The sequence below is a fragment of the Notolabrus celidotus genome, chromosome 3 (assembly GCF_009762535.1).
Source record: "Notolabrus celidotus isolate fNotCel1 chromosome 3, fNotCel1.pri, whole genome shotgun sequence".
Classification (NCBI taxonomy): domain Eukaryota; kingdom Metazoa; phylum Chordata; class Actinopteri; order Labriformes; family Labridae; genus Notolabrus; species Notolabrus celidotus.
The window spans coordinates 31,110,349-31,125,416 of NC_048274.1; the positions used below are offsets into that span (position 1 = coordinate 31,110,349).

Here is a 15,068-nt window from a genome sequence, read left to right on the forward strand (position 1 = left end):
ATTAGTAGGACTGTGTCTGCTAACTACTGAAGCAAATATGAACTAATTTCAGGAAAGCTGAGCCGGGCCGTACAGTTACCCAAGCAACCACATTCATACAGGAAAAGTGGAATACAGTTTTTTTCTAACTACAATGACCGGCCATCTCTTCAAATACCAGGAAATACCCAATTTGATTAATCAGAATCAAAGCTGAAACTGAAAATGGTATCAGAAGATCTCTGACCCTGAAGTCTTAAAGTGGGTCAAATTTGATCAAAGCTGAACTCCAATAAAAAAAAATCACATCAGAAAAACACTTCACTACTTTTCCTTTAAAGCACTGAAGCCCTGTGACAGCTCTGTTTACCTCCAAGTTTTGTCAAGACAAGTTGTGTCTGAGGAAACATGTTGCACACACAGACGGCTGATCTTTGAGTGCAGAAGGAAAGATCTACTCAATCTCAGATGGAAACTTATTGCCTCATTAACTCGTGATTAAAAAGAAACAGCATTGTAGTCACAGGCACTCGCTATCCGAGGGGCTTTAACTGTACTATCCCATTGTCAATAAGAGGCCCCACTTGAACATCTTAAAATCTGGCAGAGCACTGCAGAGCAGACAGCACACACAATAAACACTGTCTCTGGCTCCTCTAGCTGCAAATTGAATTTTCAGGGCACCACTTGACTCAAAACACCTAATAATCCCACGTCACTTTCTGTTCCCAAACTGAACAAGGTCACATTGTGGGAATAGTGATGAAAAGAACACAGACTCTTGTACAAGCATTTATCCGGTAAGGCAATGTATTCAGGCTGCAGCAAGGAGAGGAGGAAAATGGTAGAAGAGGCTGAGCGATCCAAGGACAAAAACAACGAATGTGACTCAGGAACCTTTTTCCCCACTTACAGATGTCATGTGGCGTTATATCTGCTACTTAACCATGAAGATCTCAAAGACGTGGCTAAGGATAGAAATTTTCAATATAACATAACAGAGATTTCTCACATTGAGATATAAAAAAAAAGGAATGACAGATAGACCTCACTTTATATCATAGCCTCTTTTTCTTTATGCAGTAGTATGAATTTTATCTACCACTTTCGTACTCTTTACATATATTCATCCATCTGTTACACACATCCACAATGGTATATTTAATTATGGGGTTCATTAAAGCTACTATAAGCATTTCTAATGGATGAGGGGACCAGCCCTTATGCGTGCTTTCACTTAACAATAAGTCAAATACTGTTTGCATACCAAAAGGTAAAACTGTCAGTCAGCTCAAAGGGGAACACTTGTGTAGGTGCATGATGGGAGTGTAAATACTTTTTTTTGTGTATATGTCAAATTTTAAAACTCACATGGCTCGAATTTGCAAATCATCCAGGGAAAAAATTAAATAGTATTGATATTAATCTGTCACTCAATGATTTAGGTAAATGTGTCAGGCCTTACCTGCTACCGAGAGGCGGGCTGTGCGGCTGGAAATGGATCCCAAGTTTTCAATAGTTGCAACGCACTGATAGGTTCCCTCGTCAGGCTTATTGTGCTTCGAGTGGACCACGTGGGCGAAGAGCAGCGAGCCATCGGGAAGAATGTTTCGTCTCTCGTCTGAAACCAGGCTCATGAAGGTGCCGTCTTTCTTCCACTCGATGCGTGCCGTCGTAGATGCGTCGCTGTGGGCCGAGCAGTTGAGCAGTGCCGAGTTGCCCCGGATGGCCAGTGTGTCCTGGGGCTCCACTGTGAACCAGAAGGGGCTGAAGGGCTGCGCTGCTGAACCTGGGGGGCAACAGAGGAGAAGAGAGATGTAAGGCGAGTACTCCACAGAGACAACATAACTTTTAAAAATAACCTTGAAGGCCTTTTGTTGTTGTTGAAAAGCTGGCATGAGAGTTTGTTATTAATTTCATTGTAAAGTCATATTGGTCTACTTCTGCCGGTGGTAGAGGTATAAATTTGATACTTGCTGCAGATGATGAATTAAAAAACACAACAAGCTAATGAAAATAACATTTCAATCCTCTTGAAATCTAGCTTGAAATAGTAAAGATGTATTTAGGGACCCACAAAAACATTCATAACCATCAGCAGATCCTCTATGGTGGGTGAAATGTAGCTCAATCTGCTGTTAAGGCTCTATCACAGTCGATCACAATTTGACTCACATCTGACTCTGCACACAACTTGTGCATGTGACAACCAGCCTGTTTGAGTCATCTGAGTCAAAATCATCTGCCATCTGAAGGCTGTTCATTGTCATTGGCCACTGAATAGAGCTTAACATTATGCTTGGTTGGCACACAAAGTTAGCTGAGATGCCCTGTGTGTCCTCAGTGTACACCTAAGATAACCATGAGTGAGGAATATCAGGAAAGTTTGCAGACACTTCACAACAGTATTTAAGTTTGGATTGATTCCTAATACTTTAAAGAGACATACTCTAATGTAAAGGGGAGTTTAAATCGCACAGTTAGAAGCCTGCTGTAGATTTGGGTGCCCAGTGGCCTCAGACGTTTTTGCATTTGTCTGCAGCAGGATCTAAGAGAGCTGTAAAATGCAGTCCATCACTCTGGATACATGGATCTGCTACTATAGCTGCAGTTTGAGTTCAACCTCATGACAAGTGACAGAAAAATCACATCTAAAGAAACAAAATCAATTTCAGCAGCACATTTCCCAAACTCTCTCCCACAGATTGTGCTGGCGGTCGAGTAGAAGGACCCTACAGGACTACAAGTGCCCCACACACTCAATGAAATGTTTCCGAAGCAAAACATCTTTTTCTCTGTTCCATCTTTTCAGCTGCTGTGCTTCACTCAATCCCTGAGACTCCAAGAGGCTTTTCATTACAGAACCACAAGCCCTGCTGGAGCTGGACGAGAGGAACTGACAAATTTAACCCAGTCTAGCCATTCTGGCAAGTTAATATCACGTCTTGCTTTGGTATAAGTAGAGAGTGCAGCAAAGGAATAAACTCTCTGGAACGCCATGGCCATTTCCTTTCCACCAGCATGAATGGTAACATCCCAGTGACATGGATAGTGCCAGAGTCAGAGTGAGTGCAATAGCTTTGCATTTGTCCTCATCCATTATTCAAGTGCTGCCATCCTAAGAGTCACACACAGTGGGTATTGTTTAGATAAATAACACAAATTATCAGTTCTGCAGGGAAGGAGGAAGGCTAGAAAAATAATTAAGAGGGTATGAAGGTATTTTAATAATGCAGCGAAGGAGTGAAATAAGTGGCTGAATGTTAAATGCAGTTTAAAATATGCCTGCTCTCTTCCAAGGAAATGGCAACTCTCCAGGGGAGAGCGAGAGCCGAAAGAGACAGCAGAGGAGAGAGAAGGCGGAGGCAGAAAGAGAGATGCTATGTCAATGGTTCAGCTATTTAACTACTAGGAGGTAATTTCTCTACCTTGCGGCACCAAGTCCCCAGTGTGGGATCCAAAGAGAGAAGCAATGTAATGCAGGGTCTTATTATGGTGGCACTATGGCTGCTTGTCCTCAGTGCACAGTTTTCTTGAAAGCACACACAATTACAGCAATATGCTGCAGAAAACAACTGAACTGAACACACATTTTCCACCTTCACTTAACAGGATAAAGGTAAGACGACAAAGCTTTCCAATTATGCTACGCTATTGTCTCCACGCTAATTTGTTGATGAAGAAAGCAGAACACTGACTCAATGGAAAATGTTGGACCTTAGCCACTCTGACTGACGCATCAAGGCCAGACTGATATTGTCTCTCCCCAAAAGACAAAATATTCAGAAACATCTCTGTGGTCTGTTCTCGTCTAACTTATACTCTCCTCTGGCTGCTACAGAGCTGTTTTAAAAAGAAGTTAAATAGTAAGCCGGCAATTTCTAGATCAGATTTCGTTGTAATAATGTGCAGCTGAAGACGGGATACAAGTGAAGCATAATTTCAGGATACCTAAAGTTTTATTACATCTGCTGATGCAACGCACCAAAGGTGCTCATACATACAATATTTTATTTTAAAAACTGCTTCAGGCAGGAGTGAATATAAGATTGGAGTCAATAAAGAGACGCTGGTAATAAAAAAATACAGAACTTCCTGAGCTCGCAAAACACATTTTCACCTGTAAGTCTCGGCAGTAAGTGAGCGGTTTTTAAATCAGACTGCAGTGAGCAGCTGATTTCAGGAACTCAATACATTCAGAGCGGCCTAGTGTACATACTGGACAGAATTTGACAACACCAGCAAATGTATTTTTCTGATGGTGTACATGACAGATGGGGAGAGACCAGAGTGGAGTAGCAGTGGAGGGAATTTGTCACTCCTGCAGACCAGAGGCACCACGGCATGCTTAATCATCTCTGCTTTACGCTGCTGGAGCGCTGGGTGTGTGTGGGTTGAGCAGAGCTTCCAGCCCCACTCTTGGCTCTTTTCCAGTCAAAGGACCCGACTTCAGCCCCTCTCTGTCTGAGGAGTGAACTGAATGGGCTGGAAGGTCCTGCGGCATCCTATCAGAGCCAGCACAGCCGCCTTTAGCAGCTTTTATTCCTTTCGCAGGAGCAGTAGGGGAGGGCTTAGCATCAGCTCCACTTTCGAACAAAATGGCGAACCATCTGCTTTCAGTTGCAGAAACAACATCCACAGTCAGCAGAGCAGGGCAGGGCATGGGGAAGACAGAAATATGGAGCTGGAGATGGGAATATGGCTTGGGGACTGGTTCCTACTTACAGCACAACACTTACAGTTCCTTTTCACAAATTCTGACAATAATTGGAATCATTGGAATTATTTCAACAAAAAAAGTCTACCAATATCACCAACACTAGTCACACTGCAGACAGATAAACACACATGCCAACGAACCTTAGAATAAGCAATGATGCTAACACGCTGAGCCAATTTTCCAATTCCAAAAGCACAGAGAAGACGGGACGATGTTATCAGTGGAAGGTGAACCCACTCCCTGCAGACTGGGGCTCAATCCATGTGATATTTTAGAAAAATCACACCAATTGAGGACATGTCAGCCTTTAAGTTAAATGCATTACATATAGCGAGTTTAGTTGGAACGCAAACAAAACTTGTCTTTGAGGAAGTGGCACTAATTTTGCACAAACGTACCCATGAAAAGGCACTCAAGTCTTTTTTCCTATTTATCGTCATTATACACCATTGGCAAGTTGTGGTGTGGACCTCCATACATGCTCATATACAATGCTCTGCTACATGTGCAGCAGACAGTGTTAAGAGTATTGTTATATCTGGATTTGGGACGCTCTCTGCTCTAGTAACCATTTGACACAGTTTTTAGAGAACAGTAGCAAGGTTTCCTGTGTTTTATGTTCTCTACAAAACTTGTCATTAGTCATTACATAGGAAATGTCTAAGGTAGTAACAAAAGATCTGTGATTGACCCGTACTGGCAGATATTAGATGTCAGATGATATGATTCAGCTCTAATGCAGATCAAACAAATGTCTTGATGAAAAGCAACATAAGCTTTTGAAAAGATCTCATATCCATCTAAATTGTTGACAGTGCTCCTTTATGCTTCCATTCTTTGTAGTCAGAACAAAGTCTGGAAACACCAAGAAAAACTTTCACAGAATAATTGATAAGCTTCTGCTTTGAGGTCAAAGCCAAAGAAAAGTTTACTTGTGGCAACTAACAAGGCTGTGAGTTGCAGGCTTGGAAAAATTCGAATGAACACCTACAGAAGACAAGCTGCGGCCTCTTGATGTATTCTGAAGAGTTCATTGGAAAGGAAACTGAATGTTCCTCTACATCATTAAAGTGCAGCGAGAAATTCTCACCAACCTCACTGAAAAACAGTTTATGAAAAGGAGATGAGTTGAACTTCCCTACAACAGGGAGCATTGTTGTGTAGAAGTTTACGTCTTTATTCATCAATAATAAGCAGAGGTCCGGGCAACCGTCGTATTTCTTTTACTACACAACACAAAATCTGTGTAAATTAAATTCATTCTCCCTTAAATGTTTCTTACAGTTGCAAAGAAGAAGGCACACATTTTTATGTCAGCATTTATTAGTTCTGAAGCTCTGCAGGCTTTTAACAACACAGCTGCAGAGCTAAAGAAGGAAGGGGGTGTCAGAAAGCACATTACAGTGTGGGAAGCCTAATCTATCCAGGCCAGCAGTGTGGGAGCCCCCGTTTGTCTTTGAAAAATAGGAACCACCACGCCAGGCGACCAGTGAGAACGAGGGAGAGGAGAGCGAGGGGCTAGAAAATGAGGTTGTCTGGTTGATAAGTATGAGCTGTTACCTCTGTTCCAAATCCACTTTGCTCAGCAGTCATAAAAGGTTTGGGAGCCCGGCTTAAGGTGGTGCCCTGATATGCTGCCTTGCTTTCTCCTTTGCTCTCAGATGAGGTCGGCAGAATGGAGACATGGTAGTGCTGTATTTCATGACTTGAGCCACTGTTGAAAACAGCGTTGACTTTACAGGGCTTACCGTCAAGGTGAGGTATGTGTGAACTTAGGTAATGCCGTCAGAGAGCATTGGCCAGACATTTTAAAGATATTTTTGTTTGCAACAACTATGTAATGAGCTGAGTGTCCTGTAAAGACTGTGGATACCTCACAAGACTGACATGTAGTATGACACAGATACATGTTTTTTTCCTGCACCAATTCAAACTGTTTACAATTCCTTCAGAACATCCCTCAGCCAGTCTCTTGGTGCAAATATCAAGTCTATCTCACACAGTCGTCTCACATTGAGCAGATTCAATTTCTGCACTCAGTTTTTTAGCTGCATTTTTGTATTCTTCACAAAGTCAGTCTCATAATCACCCTTCAGTGTTCCTCCTTCACAAGATTTTTTTACCCGAAGTCGCATCATCAAAAATAACAAAACAAAAAACAAACCTGGTGATTAAATCCAGTTTGTTCTGAAGGTAGAGCTCATTTTTAGGTTAAAAGTACTTCACTGTTTATCAGTCTCAAGGCTTTTTGACTTGGTTTAATTATCCATGGGGATCTCCTCGATGAAAAGCTTTCAAAACATTGATTAAAGCGGTGTCCATACACTTTTTTTTGGGGGGGGGGGGGGGGGGGGGGGGCAGCTGTAGGGCAGCAGAGTTGTATCATCTTTGCATAAAACTTCTCAACTCTTCACAAAAATGTCAGTGAGGTAAAAAAAAAAAAAAACTGTACAGTCATGGCCAAAAGTTTTGAGAATGACACAAATATTACATTTTCACAAAGTCTGCTGCTTCAGGGTTTTTAGGTGTTTTTGTCAGATGTTTCTATGGTATAATGAAATACAATTAGAAGCATTTCATAAGTATCAAAAGCTTTTATTGAGAATTACACAGAATTCATGCAATAAGTCAATATTTGCAGTGTTGACCCTTCTTTTTCAAGACCTCTGCAATTCTCCCTGGCATGCTGTCAATCAACTTCTGGACCAAATCCTGACTGATGGCAGTCCATTCTTGCATAATCAATGCTTGGAGTTTGTCAGAATTTGTGGGTTTTTGATTGTCCACCCGCCTCTTGAGGATTGACCACAAGTTCTCAATGGGATTAAGATCTGGGGAGTTTCCTGGCCAAGGGCCCAAAATCTTAATGTTTTGTTCCCCGAGCCATTTTGTTATGACTTTTGCTTTATGGCAAGGTGCTCCATCATGCTGGAAAAGGCATTCTTCATCACCAAACTGCCCTTGGATGGTTGGGAGAAGTTGCTCTCGGAGGACGTTCTGGTACCATTCTTTATTCATGGCTGTGTTTTTAGGCAAGATTGTGAGAGAGCCCACTCCCTTGACCGAAAAGCAACCCCACACATGAATGGTATCAGGATGCTTCACTGTTGGCAAGAGACAGGACCGATGGTAGCGCTCACCTCGTCTTCTCCGAACAAGCCTTCCTCCAGATGCCCCAAACAATGGGAAAGGGGATTCATCAGAGAAAATGACTTTACTCCAGTCCTCAGCAGTCCAGTCCCTGTACCTTCTGCAGAATATCAGTCTGTCCCTGATGTTTTTACTGGAGAGAAGTGGCTTCTTTGCTGCCCTCCTTGACACCAGGCCTTCCTCCAAAAGTCTTGGCCTCACTGTGCGTGCAGATGCACTCACACCTGCCTGCTGCCATTCCTGAGCAAGCTCTGCACTGGTGGTGGCCCGATCCCGCAGCTGTAACACCTTCAGGAGACGGTCCTGGCGCTTGCTGGACTTTCTTGGGCGCCCTGGAGCCTGTTTGGCAACAATTGAACCTCTCTCCTTGAAGTTCTTGATAATTGGATAGACGGTTGACTGAGGTGCAATCTTACTCGCTGCTATAAACTTCCCTGTTAGGCCCTTTTTGTGCAATGCAATGATGGCTGCACGTGTTTCCTTGCAGGTAACCATGGCTAACAGATGAGGAACAATGGTGTCATGCACCATCTTCCTTTTAAAGTGTCCAGTCACTCAATCTTGACAGATTGATCGCCAGCCTTGTCCTCATCAACACCCACACCTGTGTTAATGTGTGTGACACCTGTGTGTCATTGAAATTATGTTAGCTGGTCCTTTTGTGGCAGGGCTGAAATGCAGTGGAAATGTGTTTTTGGTGATAAAGTTCATTTTCAAGGCAAAGAGGGACTTTGCAACTAATTGCAGTTGAGTTGATCACTCCTCATAACATTCTGGAGTATATGCAAATTGCCATTATAAAAACTGAAACAGCAGACTTTGTGAAAATTAATAGTTGTGTCATTCTCAAAACTTTTGGCCATGACTGTACTTATTTTGTGCTGTTTTTGGCAAAAAAGTTATGACACTCATCAACATCCATCAATAAAATTTGGTATTTTGAGATTTTGGAGAGATCTCTGTGTTTTCCTATGCCTCTGTATCCAGCAATCTATAAATTCCAATCGCTCCCATCAGCTCTGACCAATCAGAGTCACTCTCCTACTTGGCTCTCCTACATCCTCCTGATTGAGGGTGCATGACGATCTGTTTATGGGCGGGGCTTACAGGAGCAAAGAGTGAGGGAGAGGGATGCAGTGAGAGAGAAATCTGGTGTGGAAGGGTAGTGTTGACATTTGAAATCTCTCCCTGAACTGATGTTTATTCCAGGACTACCAACAGCAGCTTTAAGTCGGGGTGAGCAGATGTAAGAATACAGCAAGACATCTTTGGAAAAATTCACCGGAGTGATGACATTGATATCAAGTGAGCGGTGCAAACCTACGAGAGTGACAGAACAGGATGAATAACAACATCTGAGGTTGAAGAAGAAGAACAGATGTCTGCTCATCCATCCCATTGCACATAGGAGTGACTTAAATGCAAAAAACTGTCATCATAATGTTAGACTCTGTTGCTTCGTCCACCATCATGTTGTAAACATCACACTGTGGCTTTCGCAGCATGCTTTTCATGTCATGTCCCGCCTCATGAGACAGTTTTTCTCCCCTAGAAATTTCAGGAGTGAATGTTTGAATGAGGCTTCGCTGACCACAGTCGCTTCTCTGGTTTAAAGAAATATTGAAGTGGAGTGAAATGACTGTAAATCCTGACTGACATGAGTCTTGAAGAGAGTACATGAGACCCATTGGGGTAATAGAGTGATTTGGCCCAATCTGACTTGACTGTCAAAAATTTGAGTGGGGTGCAGCCCTACTTAATATCCCAGTGGAGGCAGTCAGGAGGAGTGGGTGAGGGTCTGCTCTCCACACAAAGACCCCCTGTTCTCTGCTTTTCTACCCTTGGCTCAGCAGGAAGCCTCCTCCCTCATTGACCCAGCGTCTGAGAGCAACCATATTGACTTCCCTCCTTATTGAGCCGCTCTTGAGACAGAGCAGACCCCTACTCTACAACAACACAGAACCTTCTGTGGCTCCAACATAGAGACAAGGAAATCCTGGACAGTAAATACGAGGAGAGGCATTTACAACCAAAGAAAAACAGTGACAACACTTGAGAAGAGTAATGAAGTGTTCAGGTGTTTTATCCTGCTGGAATCCAGTTTTCACAACACTCGCTCTGTTTTCTTTTCCATAATGTGTTACTGGATGTCTGAGCTGAAAGACTTTTACAAAGAAACAAGATAGGAGAACGAAATCATTAACAGCACATCATGGATGAATGAAAACCTTCCACATAGGTAAAGATAGAAGCAGCGGGCAGCACTTTGTAATGCACTTGAACACTTCATACTTCAAGCTGCTGCCTGTCTGTTATTCCCATCCCTCAGTGTCAGGGTTACTTTAATGACACTAATGGAAATGGCTGTCTTTCCTACCCTCCCACACTTTCTCCCTCTTCTATTTCATCTTTATACCTCTGCGATTCTGTGTCTTTGTCTGCAGAGCCATTCATCCTTGCAACTCTGCAAACTCCCGTCTTAAAGCCCATCTGTCACCATGAAACACCTCAGGGAAATAACAATGATCTGGAGAGCAAATGTGAGAGACTAGGTGTCTGTAATAGAGCAGGGAAAGGAGCTGCAGCTACCTTTATTTGAAGTTTGTTTCTATTTGAGAGGAAATAATGTTCTTTTTCAATCAAAGGACATGTACAGAGGTCCTGCTAAAGATTTTATTACAGAGCAAGCTGAGGCAGCTAACTTTCATTATGTAAGAATTGACATTTAGACACTTGACTTGAAATCAATCAAAGCAGTGAAGATTTGAGTGGAGACCTCTGTCTCATTTCCCGGTGGCAGAAAATAAATAAGAAGAGGGCACATACATGAGGTCATATTAGCGTCTTAAAATGCTTTAACAGACGTTTATCTTTTAACATTAGTCATGAGAACTGTTAGTGTTCACACATGTGCAAACGGACAAAACCCTGGGCTGAAAGAGTTAAAGGATGCAGCTGAATCAGACTTTTTTTTAGCGTCCTTTTTCAGTATGAATCCAGACAAAACTCCTCTCTTCCAGCTCACGAGTCTCATGTTGTATCACGTTTATCAAAGCACGAGACATTAAAACATTACTATTTCAAATTTCATTTCCTGCACATTCCTTCATGGCCATTTTTCACCATATCATTTCACTGGATGGAGGATTTTAGTCCGTCAGTGAGTCTACTTAAGTGTTATCATGGCTGACAGCCATTGGAGACCTCCATGGATAATTTGTCTCCGCTCAGCTCTTACCCTTTAAAACATCCAACCAGAAAACACTGGAGCAACACTGTCTTGTAAAGTTAAACTGCTTTATTTGGTATGTGACCAGTTTTATCTGCCATGTCTGTTTTTGCTGAAGAGGAGCAGTCTGCTCCAGTAAAGACCTGGTGAAAGAACACTTGAGGGTCATTTTGAGTGGTTACAAGCTGTTGCCATGCTGTTGCAGCTGCATTGCTCCAAGTACATGAGGTAAAACAATCTTAAGAATAGACACTGTAAAGGAAAAATGTAATCTCACTGGAGTCTTCTTACATGATGATTCAAACATTGACTGTAAGGAGGCAGCCCTATTCAAAATTAAAAACTAAAATAAGAGGTTAAAATTGACAAACCGGGGCGCCCCACGTACAGAGGATACAATCCTCAAGCTGGCAGCCCAGATTTGATTCCAACCTGCGGCCCCATTCCCGTATGTCACTCCCCTCTCTCTCTCCCGGTGTCCTACTCTATCCACTGTCCTATCCTCTCTAAATAAAGTCTTAAAAGCCCAGAAATATAACTTAAGATAAAATAAGACAAACTAAAGGAGAGGCTGGGTAAGACTTTTGCCGACTTTAGTCTGAGTTAGTGTGGTCAGTCTCGTATTCTTCTGAGAGTGGAGCCAGGAACAATGGCTGACGTGCCTGAGGGAGGTAGCTATGATCTGGGAAACCACAGCCCACAGATTCTGATATTCTCAGCGTTCTCCACAGCAGTTGATGAAATGAGGGGTTGAGGCCAAACCATAAAGGGACGGACAAAATGTCTGGGGCGCCTCGAGCACACTGTCTGTCCTGCACTGGCTCAAACTCAACTGGCAGATTAAAAGAGGAAAGGATCCAATTTTTTTTCAGTTCGCAGTCCTCTGTCATCCTGTCCGCTCACTGCCATTGTAAAACTCTGGAGGCCCGGAGAAAACATGACAGGGTCACAGGCGGGGCTGAGTCACTGAAACAGCATCAGCTTTGGTTTCACTGAATACTGCCAGAAAATGTCGTTCTCACACGAACGTCAGCCGCTTTTTAATCAGATGAAGATAGATCCTACTCAAATGATTTGCTGGTTAATAGGATTAGCAAAAGCTTTGAGTGCAAGAGTCTGGCAAAATATCAAAATGAAAAAGCTGTGTCCAACGTGAAGAAATGCAAACTGCAGGGATTTTTATCCAGACTCTGTTATGTCATTAAACTCTTATTGTTTACTCATGGTGACATACAATTGTATAACAGTAATTAATGTGTACCTAATCCCTCTTTCACAACACTAACACACTGACCCTTATTTCTATGAAGCACTGAAAGAATTCAGCAAAATCCTTGCTTCCCTGTTTTTTTGGCATCAGTATTAAACGTTTGTATTTTATGGACTAACATGTAAATGAAAACACATCACTGTATGCATTATTAAACTGATCTTACAGTGATAATTGAAGCATGCAGCTAAAAGAAACCAAAGCTTCAACGCATCTGAGCTGAGCCTCTGAAAAAGCAAGAGTGCTCTACAAAATCCAGCCACACTGATGTTCATGTGTTTTAAAACTGGCAGCCGAATGGCCACTCTGGAAATGGTGGCTAAGTAGCCCTCCAACACTGAGTGATCATACTTTGTACTCATTAGGGTGGCATTCATTTTTCATCAACATTTATACCAACAAAATTTGGAACCCATGTTTTTCCAATATGCATATTTGAATCCCCCTGCCATGGTAGAATCAAAATGTGATCTTCAAATCAAATTGAGAGACTTTACAAATACAAACTGACACCTTTAGGCTAAGCTAGGCTACTTTTACTATTAAACATACAAAGAAAACTGGAGGGGAGAAAGTCCTTCTATGAGCCTGTCTTATTGGGTTCATAGAAAAACAGCCACACAGCCCAAAAAGTGAACTATCATCAGTCTGCTACATAAAAAACAATCAAATACTTAACATAAAAATGTACAAATGCAAATCTTAGCAAATCATAAATACACCAGAGGCCAGTAAAATGTGTAAATGAAAAAGGGACTGGTTCATTGCATTCTTTCAGTACAACTGAACATAAACACATGCATAGGGCAATATATGGAAAATATCACTTGAAGAATGCATGCCACAGCTCCCCACAGACAAGTGCGTCTGAGGGGGAGACAGAGATCCAGGAGGGATTATGGAGACGGGGAAACCTCTCTCACCTCCCCTGGTTGGGATAATTAACCAGCACTGATTGAGGCTCAAATTCCCCCTCTTATCAGCCTCCCCGCGGGCACACGATGAAGGATTGGCCCACTGAGACGACAGCAGCATGGAGACGAACATACTGTGTGAGCTGGTTTAGAGATGGCGTGCATCGGTACAATGTGTGAGAGCGTCGAAACACACCGCCTCACGGTGAATAATTGGAAAGCAAAATAGCCAGAAACAGCATGTTTCTGTGGCTAAATGGATACCGACAGAGCCGTCAGACTAAAGGTTAAAACCATCACTAAATGTCAGTGATTCAGAATTGGGGTAACCTTTCTGGTGGTTGGAGAAAGCCCACTAAAAATTTCACTTTTACCACTCAGACGCCATTATCTGCTGTTTTTGAGTAAAGTGCTTTTTAAAGTGAACTCTCAGGTGCTGAGACAAATATGCAGTAAAGACAAAGATAGGACGTGACATATGAAAGTGTGCAGTTTAACAGCACTTGTTGGTTTTAGATACCTGATGTGACACTCCATTCAAAAAAAGAGGAAGTATGAATCTTCTCTCCCACAAAACAACAAATTGTATCAATTAAAACAAAATAAATTGGAAGATTAGTTGTCAGATCTGATGAAGCAGTGTTATGTTGGAAAATATGTACAAATCCACCAGCTCCATGTCACTGTGGAAGTTTGAGTTAGCTCTTTCATGCCCGGATACGTTATCCGATACGGTCATAAACTCAGCGAGCAGTGGGCAAACACGGCCAGGAAGTAGTCGACATACTGGCCAGATTGAGCCCAGTTCCTCCTTTCTCCATGAGTAACAACAGATGAGATAGTCATCTGAGACAGGAAAGCACATTCATCTTGCCACCCAGCAGCTCCACCCCGTCCCCACTAACCCTGATACTAAAGAAAACCATCATGTGGCTGTAATGAGATATCCTATAGATTTTTTAATGAAACACAATATTGCATTCTCTTGCCCCTGGTTTTTTTTCTTTTGCTATCACACTCACTCACATAAACACAAACACACAACACAGAGGAAAGAAAATCAATATAATCCAGAATGCCTTGCAAAGTCAAACACCCGGCAATTTATCAGCATTGGATTTCAAAGCCTGGCTCTCTGCCTACTTTGTCCTTGACTGCTGTCATTTTGTCATTTTTATGCTTTTTTTTTTTTTATCACAGGAGAAAAGAAATCAAAGGGTTGGGTTGCGTACAAGTGCCCACACAGGATGGCAACAGTTAAGTGCAGCGCTTGGTATGAAAAGCTGGGGATAAAAGTGCAGCGAACAAGTCTACCAGAGGTCACAAAAAGCCATTCTGTTGATCACAGGCTCTGGCTCGGCTTCCCTTTGAGCGGTCAAGTGTGGCCAATCTGCCTCTGATAAGCTTGCTGCCAATTACCAGCCCCAGACACAAAAACATTTCAAACTATCTCAATTTCTCCCCTTGTTAAGATAAGCATCTGCATGCAAATTCTGTTAATTACGACAAGAAAGCTGAGTCACAGTCACCGACTCTGAAATCTGCAGACTATTACACTGGCTGATTATTGTCATAAAAACATAAACGACATCATTATCTTTCTCTGAAAGAAAAACATCCCTAGATCCTCACGTGGTCTTTTATTTGTGTCCTCCCCCCAAAAGTTTCACTTCTTGTGGGAGTAGTCTGCACTGTATATGAGGTTGAAGGCGGTCTATACTGTATATTTATGAGGAGGACTTTTTGTTCTATTCAGAGTGAGTTGTTTGTGGCTTCAAAGTGGTCGGCGAGGAGGTGCTGTTAGCG

General features: G+C 42.4%; 1 protein-coding gene across 5 annotated transcripts in view; it reads right to left on the reverse strand.

Annotated features, from left to right (window-relative positions):
• Positions 1 to 15,068, reverse strand: part of neo1a (neogenin 1a) — a 177,416-nt gene that overhangs the window by 110,306 nt on the left and 52,042 nt on the right. For all 5 annotated transcript variants that reach the window (XR_004630790.1, XR_004630789.1, XR_004630788.1 and 2 more), the window contains exon 2: positions 1,445 to 1,768. Coding sequence is in view for 1 of the 5 variants with exons in the window: in XM_034680412.1 (XP_034536303.1) it covers positions 1,445 to 1,768 (324 nt within the window). In the remaining 4 variants the exon portion in view is untranslated. The remainder of the gene's footprint in view (positions 1 to 1,444; positions 1,769 to 15,068) is intronic.